We start from the raw sequence: 19,395 nt of genomic DNA, 5'->3' as shown, positions 1-19,395 counted from the left end.
AATATATAACCTGAGGGGGTAATGGTTGAGACTCTGCCATTAGTTTTAATTGCCACAGTTAATTTAAAAAGTTCAGAGTAAAAAAAACCAAACGCATACCCAAACTTGCCAGTATACGCCCACCATTCAGCAAGTGTTCGAGTATTCTTCTGGGGAGGTATCATACAGTAGAACCTCAGAGTTCTGAACTGCCCAGTCAACCACACACCTCATTTGGAACTGCAATATGCAATCAGGCAGCAGCAGTAGAGACAAAAAAAAAAAAAGCAAATACAGAATAATAGTGTGTTAAATGTAAATTATTAAAAAAAATTGAAGGAAAATTTAAAACAAGTTGAAACTGGTTTTGTGCTTGTTTCATTTAAGTGAAGATGGTTAAAAGCAGAATTTTATTTTTCTTCTGTATAGTGAAGTTTCAAACTGTATTAATTCAGTGAAAAGGAAGACTTGTGGCACCTTAGAGACTAACAAATTGCTTTGAGCATAAGCTTTCGTGAGCTACAGCTCACTTCATCCTATGCTCAGATAAATTGGTTAGTTTCTAAGGTGCCACAAGTACTCCTTTTTTTTTGCGAATACAGACTAACAGGGCTGCTACTCTGAAACCTGTCATTAACTCAATGGTTAGTTGTAAACTTTTGAAAGAACAACCAAATGTTTTGTTTAGTTACGCACAACCTCCATTTCCAAAGTGTTTGAAACTGTGAGGTTCTACTGTAAAATTATCACAACTATATGAAGAAAAGCTACAGACACTGAATTTTAGACCTTCAGGTGCTATATAGAATGTGCTTTGTATAGAAGCTGGAAGAGTGCCTCAGTTATCTAAATATTAGACTTGATACAGCTATAAAATGCTGGGTACCATTCATTCAAATAAGGACAACTTTGGCCTTCAACCATTAGCCTTCCCACATAAATACACTGTCATTTGACTTGGGTGGGTTTTTTTCCTTTTGGATGGGGCTATGTCTTAAAACAGTAACATCTACTCAAAAGCCCAACCTTCTTGTCCTTTCCTATTGCTATGTAGTGTTATGTGCCAGCTGTTTGCTGTCCTCCCTCTCCAGAAGGAGTTACATTACAGTGCTGTTGCATATACAGTGTATTGTGATAATTTATGATGAAAGGTGCTCATTAAATGTAAGACATTAGGGATGGGTAGATTTACTTTGTCTTAATTTTGGACCCACTCAACCATCAGTGGGTTGAAAGTTTTTAATTGGAGTAGCTTTTTAATTTTGCTGTTGGCTAGGAGAGATGGGGAAGGGAGAAAGAGAAAAGTGTTGAATGAAAGCATAGTTTATACACACCATACATAATATACAGGATATCAACTTTAGCTGTCTTCTAATGACATGAGCAGGGTGAATGTGGCAAGAGGTCGCTTTTCTATTCCTAATAATTAGCACAGGATTCTTTTTAGGTATAAGATCTCATTTTCTTTTAAGTTCAATCAGGGCGGCGGGGGAAATGGGTTGCAATTAGAAGAAAAAGGCTTGGAAAAATTACTTTTGTAAGCCAAGGTAGGTAGAGATGTTCACCCATTCCTAATGTATGTTCTGTAGTTTAGTCTGTAAGAATTAAAAGCCATCTGACCTCCAGTACAATACTGAATTCCCTTGAAAATATGGCCTTAAAAACGTGGCAGCTATCAGTCTTCAATACAGTTTGGAAGTGAAGTGTTCAAAGAAAAGTCATTGCAAACCACCATGGGATCAATTTTGATTTAGGCTACAATTTGTTGCATATAAAAGCCTAAAAAAGAGCAATGTATATACATTTACATTGCAGTTCAGATCTGACACACATATCCCCCTACAAATTTACCACCAGTGTTGATGCATCTTAAGATGCCATTTCCAGGATGAACAAACACATTTGTATGTAATATGGCAAGCATATCTAAATGTTATTGAGCTAGAGAGCTTGACTGGTACATTAAACTAACAAAGGTAATGGTTTACACCCAACAGGAAATATTTATTTATTACTATTTAAACAAGTAGAAGTCAATCACTTTTGTAAACACATTCTTCACACTCTTTGTAGCACAGTTCATATTGTATCCTTACCATTATTATTATAGCATTGCTGTGTTATTTAAGGTTTCAGGCATTTAACAGTCGACAGACAGTGTGAAACACTTACCTATTTGATTAAGAGCTCACATGCTATAAAGCATTTGGTCTCACAGCTATGGACAATACAAACCTAAGAAAATCAGAAAGTTTACTTTTTACCTTTTATGCAACCCCTTTAGTGTTCTTAAAATTAATTCATATTTTTTAAACTGAATTGTAAAAAAAAAAAAATTGCCTTTATTAATGGTAGTATCCAATGAAATCACTACATTACAAATAAAGAAAATTAGCATTGTAGTATTTTCAATTGAAATGTTGATCTGTGCAACTCTGGAAGAAAATCTGTGAGATTTTACGGATGGGCTTTTTTCTTTTTTTTTTTTTGGGGGGGGGGGGGGAACATGCACAGAAAAAGCAGTCAATAGTTGCCAAACAGGAAGGAAGTCAGTTAAAATGGTGTATGGCCTTTGGGTTTCTGATGGTAAAAATCTTGCTTGTATTTTGATCCATAAGCCTAACAAACGAATAAGTGTACTCTGATCAAGTAGGAATTCGACTTTTTAGGTATTCTAGTACAGCAGCTGTTCCTTTTGCCAAAATCGCTGCTCGAGGAGTACGGAATGGATTTCCTTCTAGCAGAAGTGTCCTGGGGAAGTACAGAAATAAAAATGATTACTGTCAGTGCTTTTGCTTGTGCCAGCACATTCATACATTATGCACACTTATGGCTCTTTAGAAAAATAAAAGAATCCTGCTTAAAGATGAAATAGTAATACTATGTTATGAATTTCTGCAACTCTATTTCATATTGGCATAATTCAAGTGCTAACAGTATGCCAACATATGTAGTGATGGATAGTTATATGTGCATAATATACACATGTGCCCTGCAATACTGTACATTTAGGGGAACATACACTTTTTCAGTAAAACCCCTAGCCACTGGGCAGGATGGGGAAAAGAGCTTATTAAAATAAATGATAAAATCAACGTGAATAACTGGTTGTAGCATTGAGCTATGCTAAATGGCAATGTTGCCTTTTCCCAACTTAGTTGTTATGCACAGGCTCTCAGGTAAGCACAAGTCACTGGCCCTTTAAGTCCCGTCACCAGAGCACATTCCCATATATCAAGCCTTCCCCATCACCTAGGATCTGTGTCTGAACAAGTCAGATCCTTAGGCCATGTATAAATAGGGAAAAAAGATGTATTTTTATTGTGTTAACTAACATATTCAAATTCTAATCATGAACTGCATTTGTCAGCGCTACATAGGCTAGTTTTAGAGTTCACTAGAAAATTACACTCCATAAGTCTGCAAGAGTCTCATAGCCCATACATTCATGTTCTTGAAAATGTGATTATCCAATAAATCTAAAACAAAGTCACTTGTAAAATCCTGAGTCAGAAAAACAAGTATGCTGTTTACTCTGAGAAATTTGGGTGACTCAGCACCTCTTCTCAAGCCACATCAGTTCTGCCGCAGGTGGTTCCCACTTATGCCACTATGGTAAGAGAACAACTGCTATTTCTGTTGGGAAAAGTAGTGTGAAGGTTCATAACTTGGCCATTTTAAACAATGCTGAACCGAAGCTTGGTTTACAAGCTGTCTGCCCACTTGAGATTTCCATTTCATTCACAAAAATGGTTTAAATTGGTAAAGCTAGTGATAGGCTGAAGAGCGGTTATTGAAGAAGTTATTTGTCCCTGTACGACTTCAAAACCTTAATATTAAAAATTAAATTTTATTTAATAAATTCCAAGAAGGAACACAGGACTTGCCAGACCAGTGATCCATTTAGTCTAGTTTCTTGTCTTTGTCAACTCCAGTAACATCACAGTGGTGAAATGACCAGCCCCTAGAGCAAGTTTCTATCCCAACCCTTTCATGTAGGGGTTGGATTATTCCCTGAACCTTGAGAGCTTATATTCTCAAAATGGTTATCTACTGAATCTAACCAGGGGGTTAAAGCACTCACCTGGCATGGAGGAGACCTAGGGTCTCCCACAACCAGGCATATGCCCTCCATCCCAGATGAGTGCTCTAACCACTGGCCTCTCTTTTTCACTTCCTGCACCCTGGACCTAAAAACCTTCCCAATGAAAGTTTCATTGAAACCATCCTTTCCCATGAAAAGCTTTGGTTTCAACTAACTGGCATTTTCTGACAAAAACTGTTCTGTAGAAAAATTCCTGACCAGCTCTAGTGTGTACATACATTTCCTTTTATCAATGTAAATTTGTTACCTTCCACTTTAATCACCTCCCCCCGATCTTGTATTGTGGAAAAAAAATACATATTTGCTCTCAATTTACCTTCTCTGTAACAATCATTTTTTGACTTTTTTTTTTTTTTTTTAAAAATCTCTCTTCTCTAAACCAGAATGGTCCCAAATCTTTCATTCTCTCCTAATGAGGAAGCCTTGTTATGCCGCTAATAATTTGCAATCCCCATCTCTGAACGACTTGTCTCTAGTATAAACATTGAGATTGAGCAAGCAGGACTGAACAGAGTATGCCAGGTGAGGACCTAAAATTAATTTATAAAGTGCCCATATAATTTTTCAGTGTTATTTTCTATCACATTCTTTATGCACCTTAACATTTGGGGGGGGGGGTGCTGAAGCACAATGAGCAGAGATTTTCATGGAGCTTATACAATTATACCCAGATCTTTCTCCTGAATGCTCAAAGTAATTTAGAACCTACGAATGTAGTTGAGGAGTTCAAATTATTCCTTCCAATATGGGTTATCATACAGATGTCACCGCTGTATTCATCTGCCATCACATTGCCCATTCACCTATCTTTGTTATGAAATTCCTCAGTGGCTTTTCCAATTGTCTACTCTAAATATTGCCTCCTTTGCAAATGATGCCACTTTACTAACACCCCCCTTCCTGATCACTGATCAATATATTAAATACCAGTCTTGGTGCAGACTCTTTGGGCAGCTTACTGTGAGTCTTTTAACAAATAGCCATGGGACAAATGTCAATAAATGGGGTATTATACATGAGTCTCTGTTATGAACAATCCCTGAAGTAAGTAAAGATAAGGCAAGTTAAGAACAGACCAGCAGCTAAATTCTAAATTTTCTTAAATTTGTGGGTTTATTAAAGTTGGACTAACTGCCAAGTTTGATGCTCGAGGCCAAACGCCACATTCAGATACCCCTATGTAATGTGAGTTAGCCTCTAATGTGAAGTATAATTTTCATGTTACTCTGTTTAATAAATAGATAAATAAAATCATGAACCAAAAATTGCCTCTAGTCTCAATTAGTCGGAGAAACTATGAAAAAACTGTAGCTGCTTCACAGTTGATGACTAGAGGTCAGGCATTTTATGAATTTAGACCAACATACAAGTACACAGTTACTCTACCATTTTCCTTGTAACTAAAAAAAAAAAGGCCTAAAAAACAGTCATCAAAATCAAAAGTTATTGTGCAGTTTTAAAAAAAAAGTCACCTAAGATTTACGCAGTTTCCAAGTTCTGGTGGCACTTGAAGGAGGTCATTATTCTGAAGGTCTAAGGTGCCAAGCTTGTCCATCTTCCTTATTTGCAGAGGGTCGATAGATCCAACCTGATTGTTACTGAGTAGGATAGTTTCAAGTGTTGGGATGCGATAAAGAACATTGGGAAATATTTTAAACCTACCAAAAAATGAAAATAAATTCACTTAAGGAATCAAATCAGAAACATAGACATACAAAATGGATAACAAAACAGGTAACAGGTTTCAGAGTAACAGCCGTGTTAGTCTGTATTCGCAAAAAGAAAAGGAGTACTTGTGGCACCTTTGAGACTAACCAATTTATTTGCGCATAAGCTTTCATGAGCTACAGTGTAGCTCACGAAAGCTCATGCTCAAATAAACTGGTTAGTCTCTAAGGTGCCACAAGTACTCCTTTTCTTAAAACAAATAACAGTGAGGTGAAAGACTAGATTTAACTGAGTTTGTTTAATAATAATCACTCATTAAAGGTGCATTTTTGGGAGGGTGGCAGTAATACTGATTAGTCTACTTGACAAACATAAAAGCAGAATATAATTTGCATGATGACTGCTCAGTGCTCATGTGACAGAGAACAAAAGGCCGGCAGCACTCATTTTGTAAAACTGAACACAGGAATGATGTCAGCTGGACATATTCCTCCTACAGTCTGAGCTAACAGTTCCTGTAAACATATTCATTACATTCCCCAACCTTAACCCTGCTTGTTTTATACCAATGAAAAATTGTCACCATTCAGATACCAACAACCACCCACCCCAAATCCCACCATACTTATGACCACTTTCTATATTAAAACAAGAGCCCTGCATTTACAGACACCATGTTTCTGGTCCATGGCACAAAGAAATTAAGTAGAAGCTTTGTTACTTGTACTGCTAAATACTAACAGCTGTATTTCTAGCATAATGCATAGCACCCAGTGATTTGGCAAAAAACTAAATCACCCCATTTTCACAGCTTGTTTTCATTAATTAAGACACAGGCAAGATTTAGTTCCAAAAAGAGTGTTTTCCTTTTAAATATTAATACAGGAAGAACCTTCAATACTGCTTAAAACCAAAACGGATCTTCACTTAGTCATTAAAAAAAAAAAAAAAAAAAAACGCAATTATAACAATCCTGTGTTAAACAGAATGCTGTTGATTGTCTTAGTGAAAGGAAAATTACTTCCACTCCACAGAATTCTATTCATTTTTTTCTTGCTGGAAAACACTAAGATGTTACAGACCTAATCAGAGTTCACAATGGGGGTGCTTTTTAGGGGGGGGAGGGGTCTCTTTCTTCCCACTCACAGTTTTTATTCTGCTCTTTTAATGGCAACATTTTCAAGAGTCTCACTGCAGCCATGGTGGCCAGAGACAAGGGGAGGGGGGTGCTTTGGGAGAGACTGTTTTTTAAAAAACTTTAAGCATAGCTTTTTGGAAACAAACAGCTTGATTGGAGCAATGGAGCCAGCCACTGGGTTTAGCCACATGTATTGCTGTGACTCCTGGAGCAAGGAATCACTAGCAAAGGCAGGAGGGGCCTGCCATTCTCTGCAGCATTCAAATGAGATGGGAATTAGAAAGAGAATAAATATGAATCAGAATCTATTTAAATCACTATTATAAATATAAAACTAGCTCTGATTATTACTAAATAACAACTATGTCTCAGGAAACCAGTGACATATATTGCTCCCTGCAAGCACCAGCCATTTGCTGCAGCAATAAGTTCTTTGAAAAATAAGCACCATACGGTGCATGCAAAAGAGTATATGCCGATAAATCCCATTGTGCTTTGTAAACTGCTTTAAAAGTTTGGCCTCAATTGGCACCAGCATAGGCAGAGAAAGCTAGCATCTCTATGAATGACAGCCTAGTACCGGGTATGTATCAGCTACTGAAGAAAGTTCCCTTACACACTGTTCACATAGGGCCTGATCCAGCAAAGTGTCGACTTTGATACGTTCAAGCAAATTTACATATGGTTTCAATGAAAAAACCTGGAACAGGCACAAGGGACAATTTATATTTTCTTGTAAAACTGACCCTTTTTTAAATGGGCTGAAAATTATATTAAACTAACCAGCACCAAGCAATGCCATTTGTGAAAGGAATCAAAATCTATACTTTCACACATTGTTTCCTGCCAAACAGACAACAAGCTGGGCAGGAGTTTGTGTTTACACTTGGTAAGAAGCAGTTTGCCCTGAAAAGTTCTCGTTGGCAATGGTGCCAAATGTTCAAGCCTGCTCCAAATCATGATAAGTAGTTTCTCCCTAAAACCATGAGGCACCACTAACTAAAACTGGGAGATGCAAGCTCATTATGAGTCAAGAAAATGAAAGGCTTTGGTAGATAGCCCAGGTCTGGAAACCTTTATCGCTGGTAAAATATGAAGTGTGAAATTCTGGCCCTATTGTCAAAACCTCCATTGACTTCAGTAGGGCCAGGATTTTACAAGAAATGTCTATCACTGAAACAGGATGAAGCCAGTGACTGGGCAGGAAACCCTCAAAAATACCCACAGACACCCTTTAAAAAAAAAAAAAATCACAAGTACAGAGTATTTTTCCTATCAGGTGCCCCCATCCCAGCATCAGTGACAGAATATTCCTGTGTTAATTATCAGCAGATGGAAGAAAAGAACACTTGCACTTGCTTAAATAAGACATGCAACCCCGTTCCTTAGTTAACATATTTGCAGAATGCTTTGAACATTTAAACATTGAACATTACTGAGGCTGGGAAAGCAGGAAAAAGGTGTTTTTCTCACTGAAAAAAACAATGAAAGGAGGTAACTAACATCTCAAATTATTCACCATTGTTTTCATTAGTGACTTGGAAACAAAACTTCTCCACTGGCAGAATCAGAACCCTAATATGAACAGGCTCAGTAGTACTGAGGAGGGAGAAGCATTGCCATTTTTATTCTCCCATGCACATTGCTTCAAAAACACAAAGAGGATTACCACATGATGGTCTTTGACTAATTCTCATTATATGTTAACAGGTCTATCTGCAAGGGTACTTACCTATTAAAGCAAAGATTTATTATTTGCAGTCTTATCAGAGCTTCCATTTCCTCAGGTAAAGATGTCAAAAAGTTATTTCTGAATTGTAAACAAAGAAAAGCAGCATTTACTAATCTTTAGCAAATTTAAGGTTTTCCAGAAAGCAAAATTTGCTAGTCTGTCCTTGAGCTGATGTTACTAACAACATGCTAAACCAGTCAACTGCCTCGTGGGTATGCCAAAACCACAGTCAGTACAGATGGGCATTGAAATCTTTCTTTCTTTAGCATTTGATTGTAATCAGGTCACCGCCATAATTTCAATATAGCATTTATATAGTACCGTAAGGTGTACCCAGCACTGTACAATGGTCAGTGTGACCTATAAAGAACCCCCCAAGGAACTTATGGACTAAAACCACATGTAGTTACAGTTCAGAACATTTCAGTCAAAGTGTGCAAAGAGCTGGCATCCCCCACCCCACCTCTAACATAGAACATACATACAATGACATTGCCCAAATCCACCCTCTTTCTTAAAAGGTTTTCAGGAGCTTCTTAAATGAGAAGAGAAAGGGGGGTTGAGGAGAAAAAAATGGGCCATTTCATATATAGTACTCAAGTAAGGGGGACCAATCACTGAGGGCCATTAAATGTTGCACAGTCTTAGAGTAACCAATCTGCCCTCACTCCCTTCCTGGGGCACTCAGCCTGGTTCCCTCACCATCAGCCACCTCACATGGTCTTACCCATCCCTGCAACTTGCAGTCTAACTCTTCCTCCCTCTTCAGCAGCACATACATTTAAGCCAACTTGTTTTAATTTAACTAAGCCAATGCAAGCTGCTGTGTCTGGCTACTTTTCACTTTGCCCTATACCCTGGTAACAAGTGCCAATGACAATTCTACCACCTTGAATGAACACCCTGAGAAGTTATGGAGATTAAATGTATCCATCTGAATAACAATAAGGAGCCTACTGGAAGTTACTGAAGCCACTACAAATATAGTTGCCCCAGGACACACTCCAAGCTTATTAATCTCTAGTCCTGAGGGAATTCTGCACCAAAAAAATAAAAATTTTGCCCAGAATATTTTAAAATTCTGCAGATTTTACTTGTCAATAAATAAATGTGGCTCCAGCATGGCAGTGCGGAGCACAGGCCACTGGCTGCATTGAGGTGGGAGATCACCCTGAAGCTCCCACCTCCCCCGGTACAGGGACTTGGCAGTGAGGCTGCACCCAACCCTGACACAGTGCAAGGGTCGGGCCTGGCCCAGAAACATCCTGGAGCCCAGCCCCTTCTGTGCCAGGTGCACCAGGTGTGAATGGGCAGGCTCAGCCCAGCAGAATCCAAGGGTGGATGGGCTTATCATGGGGGGATCCAGGTGTGGGGTGAGAAGTTTCTGTGGGGGAAATCTGGATGCGGGCGGTTCAGTGGTAGATATGGCTGCAACGGGGCTTGTTGGGAGGAGGGGTTCCAGGTGCAAGGGCAATGGGAGTCTGCAAGGGATCCAGGTGAAGGTGGTTGGGGCTCAGCGGGGGAGGGGGGTCGGGGTGTTGCTGTGGGGAGCTCAGAGGAGGATCTGAATGCTGGAGGAGTGGGGTTGATGGGATGGGGGTCAAGGTGTAGCTGGTTGAGGCTCAGTAGGGTGGATGTCTGGGGGGTGGAGCTTGTCAGGAGGGGTGTAGGGGGGTGGGGCTTGTCAGGGTGAGGGTTCGATGGGCCTGCTTAATGGGGGAGCCCCAGCTGCTGCTCAGGGGACTCTGCATGCTGGGCTCCCACTTCCCCCCGTGATTTCCCTATCACCTTTTCTTCCCCATCTCATCTCCCTCCCCCACTACCCCATGCCTCATCCTCCTCCCCTCACTCCAGGGGTGCTGAAAGCCATTGAACCAAGCTGTAAAGCCTGTATATAATGGAAACCACTTCAAGCCAGGGGATGCGGCAGCACCCCCGCACTGCTAGTTCCAGCACCTATGCCTCACTCCCACATTCCCCTCCCCCTGTCCTATTCCACCCCGCCCTTCCTTCCCCACTGCCTCTTACCCCCACCCTCTCACCCCCTTCCCTCATTTTCCCCACCCACCACGGGCACTCACCGTTGCAGAGAAAAGAGGAAGGCTCCTAGCAAGGAAGAGCTTGACTGGCACTAGAACCCAGGAGGCAGCGATGAGCTGCAGAGTCAGAGGAGCCCACACAGCCTCCTTCAGCTGGGCAGCTCTGCACTTGTAGAAATGGGGGGAGGGGGAGCCAGTGGCATGTAACCCTGTGTGTTCCCCCACGCCTCGCCTCTGCTGGGGGGGCAATCCCCCCTCAAAAAACTGCACCCATGGTCGTACCCCCACATGGCTTCCCTTTGCTTCCCTGCTGTTTTCTGCAGGGAAGCACAGGAATTCTGCAAGAGGAGTGTTTTCTGCGAGTACGCAGTGCCGCAGAATTGTCCCAGGAGTAATGCTCAGAGAGAATAACTGTTTGGTACTGCTGTCACAACTGCCCTTAAGGCTCTTTTCTCAGAGTCACTTAAACTTCATGAGAGCCTTTACATCCCTGATGCAGAGCATTTCAGACAGATCATGTCTTATTTACTTAGAGCTTGCCCACTTGATCAATTTTCAATGATTAGGTTTAGACTACCTGATCACCATCCAACTCCAAGCCTGCCAACTGTTCAACCATCAAAGAAACAATTAGGAAAATTAAAGATTATTGCAGTACTGCAATACTGTACCGCAATACTGTACCAAGAGATGGTTTAAAAAGGCATGAAAAGAAATTACTCTAAAAGAAAGTCCAGCAAAACATCACAAACCTGATATCCAAGTATGTCAATTTATGAAGTACACAGAGCTCCAGGGAAATGGAGGAGAGCTTATTGAAGCCAAGATTGACATCACAGACTGATTCTTTCAGCTCCACAATCCTGCAACCCATTACAAATAAAGTTTCTTACTTGAGTAAAACATCTCCCTTTTTATTAAAAAGAAAAGGAGTACTTGTGGCACCTTAGAGACTAACAAATTTATTTGAGCATGTAGCTCACGAAAGCTTATGCTCAAATAAATTTGTTAGGGTCTAAGGTGCCACAAGTACTCCTTTTCTTTTTGCGAATACAGACTAACATGGCTGCTACTCTGAAACCTCCCTTTTTATTGCGTGTGTAATTTATAAAAATCAACTTTCTTTTTATGGAACTTTCATTGATACATCAGGTATTTTCTGTGCTCTTTGGGATTTCAGTGGCAGTGTTGGCAAGAGGAAAATAATGGGAGATGCACTTATGCAAGTGGACTGTCCTTGAGGCTTATATTTTAACGCCAAGACAAAAGCCCACAGTTAACTTTCTAAGGTTGCCCTCACTCATCCAAATGTCAGGGTTTACTATTAAAGTGCAGTCAGGAAACAAAATATTTCAGAAAGCTGTGGCAAAAACAGACTGGACTTTCACGGTTAACTTCCACACTGTAAATGCTGTTTTACTAAAAAGGCACCGAAGAGTCACTCTTCTTATTAGCCACAATGAAATGCAATAGCTTGTTTCAATGTTGAAATTAAATTCCAGTCTTTCATTTCTGTTTCATTGAATCATTATTGTGAATTACAGAGAACATTGTATTTGTTCCTCTTGTAAGCAGTGTGCTGAGATAATTTTGGACACTGATGTGGAACTATTTGGAAGTTCATGAAGTTAATTGAAATCCCACAGATTAAGGCCTTACTTTAACCAATAAGGAAGGTAATTAACATGCAGAGTATTCATCTCTCCAAATTGTGATTTCTCCTGAAATTCCTTCCTGTCAAGCAGCTATTCACATACATGGTTCACCTACACCTTCCTCCCGCAATCTTTAATACAGTGACTAAACAAATGGGGCTGTTTACACACAGACACAAACACTGGTTTAATGAACTGATTTTTCTACAGAATTCTAGGAATACACTTGCATTGAAGAGAGAGTTTCGTTTAGGAAATAGAACAAAATGACTGTCCCTATCAGTTGTATTTGTTTTTGTTCAGAGCCTAGTACAATGGAGTCCTAATCCATTATAATGGCTCCTGGGCACTAGTGCAATACAAATAAATAACAGGTCTATGTACAGACATGCAGGCATATATGATTATTATATATTTATATTACAGTGTTGCTTCGAGACCCCAGTTAGGATCACAGCCTTATTGTGCTAGGGCTGTACAAACATATGAATAGATGTCAGATGGTCCCTTCCCAGAAGAGTTTATAAGCATTCATGCAGCGCTCAATTCAACAGCTTCTACTCAAGTGAAATTCCCATTTAAGATAATTTTTGTTTGAATAAGGACTGCAAGATCAAAACTGTGGTATGTATGCAAAATACAGTATAACAGCAAGAAACTAGCTAACATATAGAACCAAGAGCGAATGTTATTTCGTTCACATTTTTGGGTGTCTAGGTACTGCAGCTTATATACTCTGTTTGTCAGAATGCAAGGATAGGTGTTCTTCTTACCAGATAATATTTTTTATTTTACTGTAGCCCTAATCAGGATTGTGGCTCCTCCTTCCCTTGGGTGGGCTCTCTTCCTGACTGTTCATCTCTGCCTCACTGCATGGATGATAGCTTGGCAGTTCTGATCTGTGGCTCCTAGCTTGAGCCACAAGGATATTGTGCCAGATAGGGGAGTCAATTTCAGTAGCTCTCAGCTCCCCTGTTCAGCATCAGGTTAGAATATCTTAATTCAAATCCCTCCTGAAAACTCACTTCTTTCTTGAGGCCCACAAGCAGTAACTCATGTTGTAAAAAAGATATCTCTGTGCTATTAAATAAATTAGAATTAAGCGCATTCTTATGTCGTCTGTTTAGTCTGTCATCTCCTTGGGGCAGGGATCATATCTTCCTTTTTATCTAGTACAGCACACTCTTAAGTGCTTTACAAATAAAAGACTGTGTTGCTCCCACTAAAGTTATTGCAATGCTTTGCATGGACTTCCATTGAGGTAGAATGAAGCCCAATAATATCTAGTGCTACAGTACTAGTGGTTTCATGCTTGGAGAGTCTGCCAGACTATCACTGAAGGGGGGAAAATGTTGAAATTATTTATGCTTGCAGGAAACACTAAACTGAAGTACCTGCAAAAGTTGCATTTTAAGTTGGACCTCATCTATAGCACACAGCTGTCAGCTCTCAAAGCACTGGATCCACACAAATTATTTCTTTGGATAGGAAAAGGTGAACCACTTTGTGGTGATAACAATGAACAATCCTACAGATTCAACAAACTGGTCAACTGGCTGTACTGTATTTTTATTATGTGAAGTGTCACTGAAGTATCCCCTCATTTGTTTCAACAACACTTAGCAAAGCAAAAAAATAAAAACACACACACACACGCATGTGGGTAATGAAAGTATTACTCAGCCATATCTTCTCCTAGCTATGCTTCTTTCACCTACAACTAGCATCTAGGTCAAATACCTGCACGCTACTCGGAATAAGCAAAGTCCTTTTTAAGAAAAGGTGCAATTCCCTTATTCATAGCATCATAACATAAAATACATCTTGAAGTAGAAATTAAGATATGGAGTAAATGTTCTTGGCAACAAGGTTAAAAACAACATTTTAATACATTGCAGAGGGACAAAGAGAGAAAAGAATTATTAGGATATGGAATGACATCTACCAAGGAGCAACTGTACCTTTTTGGAATTTCATTCAGCTGATTCTTGCTGAAGTTTACAGTAGTGACAGAATTGCTTCCGACTGCATTAAATATTTCATCAGGAATCACAGCTGCTCGTTTCTCACTAAACAAAAAGCATCTTATTTAGCAGAGTAACATGAACATGTCAATTATTCTCTCTTCATTAACTGGACATTCTTCCTCTTTTAGAAGATAATCAACAGAAAAATGTACTGAAATGTGGATGTTTTTGAATTCCGCTTAACCCGAAGGCTATCAGAACATGGTGCCATGGTACCTCGTGCATAGGCAATTTTATCACCTCATGCTGTGATCCTGACCTGTTGTCAGACCTTAAAAGATAAGCAGTCTTAGGCCAGATCAATACCTCAAACATGTAAGTGCTGGAGGAAAAGATGCTGGGACTACCCAGGTGTCACTCTTACCTCACAACCAATGCCCCAGTATAGTGCCACAGGGTCCCTGATGCTAGAGTTGTTATCTTTCAGATGAGAAATAAAGCTGAATTTCTGAACATTTGTGGTAATTAAAGATCCCATGGCACTTTTCATTAGAAAAAGGGCATTAACCCTATTGTTCTGGTCCTATTCCAGCTCCAATAATTACATTGTGCGCACACCTGCAGTTTCCAATGGATGTGGTATTTTTTCCACTTCTTCGCCTAACCTGTGAAGCATTGCTTCCATTTCCAAAAGTAGTTGAAGAGATTCCTTACAAACCACAAAGGGGTTTTGGGAGGGTAATTTCTTCATGTTTCTAAAACACTTGAGATCTGATAACAGGTGCTAAAAGTGTCTGATGCATTAACATTTCAGTGAGCTTTAAAGAAACTCTACCATGCTGGTTACAGGGCACGCAAAATAAAAAGATACAGAAGCAATACCAGGATGTGCAAGAGTTTAGGATCTCCGCAGGTCTGGGATGCACCATATAGGGCTGGCACACCATATAGGGCTGACCAGAATACAAGAATTCTGCCTTGCAAAAATGTTAGAGGTTTTGGAATTTATTTTCATTCCCAGCTGGAACGAAAATGAAACCTGAATTTTTCACAAAAAAACCTGTGTGAGAGACAAAGAGAGACACACACACCAAAATAGACAATAGAGTGGTGGCCAGGACCCTTACCTGGGATGTGAGTGATCGAGGCTCAAGTCCTGCCTGGTTTGGAGCAGGGACTTGAACTTTGGTCTCCCAGGGTATGTCTACACTGCAATTAAAAACCCATGGCTGCCTGCGACAGCTGACTCAGGCTCACAAGACTTGGGCTAAAGGGCTATTTAACTGAAGTGTAGATGTCCCAGGCTCTGGATAGAGACTGGGCTCTAGGACCTGCAAGGTCAGAGAGTCCCAGAGCTCAGGCTGCAGCCCAAGCCAAAAACGTCTACACCGCAATTAAACAGCCCTGCAGCCTGAGCACCATGAGCCTGTCAGCTAACATGGGCCAACCATGGGTGTCTAATTGCAGTGTAGACATACCCACACTTCCTAGGTGTGTGTCCTAATCACTGGGCAGTTCTGAATGAGTGCCTGGGACTCTGGCTGTCTTGATCTAAGAAATCTTCTTGATGAATTTTTTTTCCGAACTGATACATTTCCACAAAATGTTTCAGTTTTGACAAAACAATGTTTTTTGACAGAAAAAAGTTTCGTCAAAAATATTTTGACCAGCTCAAGCACTGAGAGTCTGAAAACAAAGGAAATGTAAAACAAGAAAGTATTCTTACAGTTCTAGAAATAGATAGCCTTGTGAAACACATACCTATATTCTAATACTTTTAATGCAGTTATGGCATGAATGTTAATCCTTGACTCACTTGGAAGAGTCATGGCTGTCACAGGAGACCCCTCATTCAGGCTAGTTGTATCATCTAGAGAAAACATAACCATACATGTAAAAAAAACCAAAAAAACCCCAAAAAAACCAGCGTTTAATAAATGTTAACACTCGTATAAGCACACATGTAGTACCCCTCTCTCTAGAGTTCCTACTGTTTGTTATCTGTCATCTTGAGGAAAATGGTGTCAGTGGTTAGAGAACAGTCTGGAATGTATCTCTCTAGTAAATCCAGAGGATTAAAGAATCCAGATCTGTAACTGTGCATGTATGGAGCTGCAGCAACAGGCTTTAAGACTCAATGTACCCGTGGGTTAGTGTAAGAATCTGTCAGAAAATACAACTATATTCTAAACCTAATTTCCACTAAAAAAGGAAACTATACAGATTTTAAGCACCACTTATGAAAAAATGTATGGGAGCAGATATAGATTAACACATCCAGTCATGCTTTTACTTCAAAGGGGTCAAAAACAACAAAATGCATTATTTTTCAAGCCAAATTTCTATGGAACAGGACTGCTGCAGTCATCAGTTTATCTAGCTCTCAGATCTCATACTTAGATATTGCAATAAGTGTAAGTATAACTTTATCATCTACACCCTAGTGTCTCTATATAAACTAAGTGAGTCTGATAAACTACTTATATCCATACTCACTTTACGCAGTTAGTACTAGGATTTAATTTTTCAGGACAATATTGAAGAACCTGACATTTCAAAAGCCATGTGCAACCCTGTACAAGGCACTGAACTGATTGTTTAATACCGCCATCTTCTGGTGCAAAGAGATAAACACATTATAAAAAGGAATAAATCAGCCATACATAGTCAGTGAAAGGTATTATACTAGAAGGAAAAATGGTCCTGAGTATGTGTATTCAAACAGCTATGCTCAGGCTATATGCTACCAAGGCCCCTTCTACATTAAATAGAGAAAGTTTCTCTAAATTCTTAAGTGTATGAAGTAATTTATTTCTATATATCTATTTACCATATAAACCAAATAACTAGAAAATTTAATTTGTTTTCAGGCATACCACCATATTTTTTCCATTAGCTTTATAACAGAGATATTTAAATGAAAGATCCTGAGAAATTCTGGATAGGGTGGAAAGGTTCATTGTTTTTCTCTCTTGAAAAGAGCAGAAACAAGCATAGGCAGTGGGGTGGGCTAGGGCTAGGGCGGGCTTAGTTCCCATCCCCCCAATCTATTTTCTTATTTTTCACTTAGGTGCTTTTGAAAATTTTATCCAGGTTCTTTCATACTATTACATAGCTTTTTGACTCTCCTATCCAGAGTAGTAGAGGCTATATTCAAATGTAGCATCTATATCTTCCAAGATCAAATCAGTTTTCTCTATTCAAGATAAGGGGAAAGTACCCCACTAAAATATCAAACTGGCTTCCAGAGAAATAACTCTCCTGAAACATTCAATCTAATTCACTAGTTTAAGATTTTTATGTTAGCCACAACATTGTTAATGGAAATAAACTACTAAATGGGGAGAAGCCAGTTCAGATGGATTTGAACAACATTTATCATAATCTATTTTTTCCCTTCTCGTTTCAGGCAATCCAAAAATACCGTTTATGTTCTTAATTAGCTAAAATAAGTCCTCATGTCATAAAAGATTATTTAAGGCAGACTCACCTACACAGACACCTACCTTGGGCAGTTTAAATTTGTAATCCCTGGGTAATGTTATTTTGCAAGTACAATTAACACTCAAATAGAGGATCAGCATTTCACACTGTACGATCAAACCACTGGGCAGATGAAGGATCTTAAAAATGGTGAACTGCAGGATGTAGGTAACTAGGAGGTTCAGAAGAATCTGAATTCCTTATGCAGAGTTTAGAGGTCATAAACTCATACGGCCACAAGAGGAAAGCAATTTAAATTATCATTATTCTAAATACCCCAGAACAAATTCTTATTATTTGGATATAGTCAAATTTGTGTCATCCTCTGTGAAAATGAGAAAAGGAACATCAGTGTTAAATTATAACAGCAAATTGTTGTGGGAAAAGAGCACTGCTAATCATATTAGGAGAATTGGACAAGATAACCAGGGCAACTGTTCTAAGTTCTAATGCATTTGAAGCCACAACAGTTTAAAAAAAAAAAAAAAAGTCTCTTCTTTCAACATATATTGCAAAGTAATCCTGTACCTTGGATTTTGCTTCTCAGATACTTCAGGAGTTCTTGGGTGCCTTTCTAAAAATGCAGAGAAAAAACATGAAGATAAAAGCACCTGTGAATCAGTATTTCTGTAGTTTTATTAGAAACAATGAATGTAAAGAGTCAGTATTGTAGGGAAAGCTCATAGCACTGCATGTTATTAAGGTTGCCTGACACTTCCCACTATAAGATCATGTTTTCAGTTGATTATCAACTTTGACAAAAACTTTAACCATTTGGGCTGAAGATTTCCATGTCTGGTATCTGTCTCAGGCTAATTTGGGGGGGGGGGGAATGTCAGTTGTTAGGATATAGATATTCAGGCCTGTCTGTAAAGGCCTGTACTCGAAGAATTTAGGTGTATTCTTATCACTTGGCTAGTTAGAGGTATAAAAGAAAGAATCAAAATCACTGTCTGCCAGTGAATGGTCCTTCTCTTACTATGACAGTCTGAGGCCCTGTTCTTAGATTAAGGCCTTTGGCTAAGCAACAGACGCAACCATAAACTGGGAAGTGAATGGTCACATCCCCACATTCCAAACTAGTCACATTGAAATAAGGTGCTATTGGGCTGTTAGGAATACAATCCTGTCCTGATAGTGCCTATCACCTCCAGAGAAAGGGAAGTGCCTAGAAAATGTAAAAGGAAACTTAGTTTGATAGCATCTGTCTGGCAAGATAGCATCTGTCTGGCAAGAACTCACTTATCAATAGCTGGGATGTGAAATCCTCACTTCTGTATTGTTTTGTCATTATAGTTCCCACTTTGCTATTGTTTGTCTGCGTAATCTCTGTCTGATTCTGTGAGTGTTCCCGTCTGCTGTATAATTAATTTTGCTGGGTGTAAACTAATTAAGGTGGTGGGATATAATTGGTTACATAATCATGTTACAATAGGTTAGGATTGGTTAGTTAAATTTCAGGAAAATGATTGGTTAAGGTATAGCAAAGCAGAACTCAAGTTTTACTATATAGTCTGCAGTCAATCAGGAAGTGAGTGAGTGGATGGGTGTGTGGGTGGGAGAGATGGGAAGAGGGAATGGGAGTAAGGAAATTGGAATCATGTTTTGCTAAAGGGGGAAATGGGAACA

General features: G+C 39.4%; 1 protein-coding gene across 1 annotated transcript in view; it reads right to left on the bottom strand.

The window, feature by feature from the left end:
* Window positions 1–1,959: 1,959 nt before the first annotated feature.
* Window positions 1,960–19,395, bottom strand: part of LRRC40 (leucine rich repeat containing 40) — a 37,440-nt gene continuing 20,004 nt past the window's right edge. Inside the window, exons 9-15 of the mRNA XM_073357353.2 lie at window positions 18,295–18,340; window positions 16,045–16,153; window positions 14,278–14,385; window positions 11,414–11,524; window positions 8,623–8,700; window positions 5,557–5,742; window positions 1,960–2,730 (exon numbers count right to left, since the gene is read on the bottom strand). Coding sequence (XP_073213454.2) covers window positions 2,625–2,730; window positions 5,557–5,742; window positions 8,623–8,700; window positions 11,414–11,524; window positions 14,278–14,385; window positions 16,045–16,153; window positions 18,295–18,340 — 744 coding nt within the window. The 3' untranslated portion in view covers window positions 1,960–2,624. The remainder of the gene's footprint in view (window positions 2,731–5,556; window positions 5,743–8,622; window positions 8,701–11,413; window positions 11,525–14,277; window positions 14,386–16,044; window positions 16,154–18,294; window positions 18,341–19,395) is intronic.

Source organism: Lepidochelys kempii, chromosome 8 (assembly GCF_965140285.1).
Source record: "Lepidochelys kempii isolate rLepKem1 chromosome 8, rLepKem1.hap1, whole genome shotgun sequence".
NCBI classification, from domain to species: domain Eukaryota; kingdom Metazoa; phylum Chordata; order Testudines; family Cheloniidae; genus Lepidochelys; species Lepidochelys kempii.
This window is presented reverse-complemented; position numbering and strand designations above follow the sequence as displayed.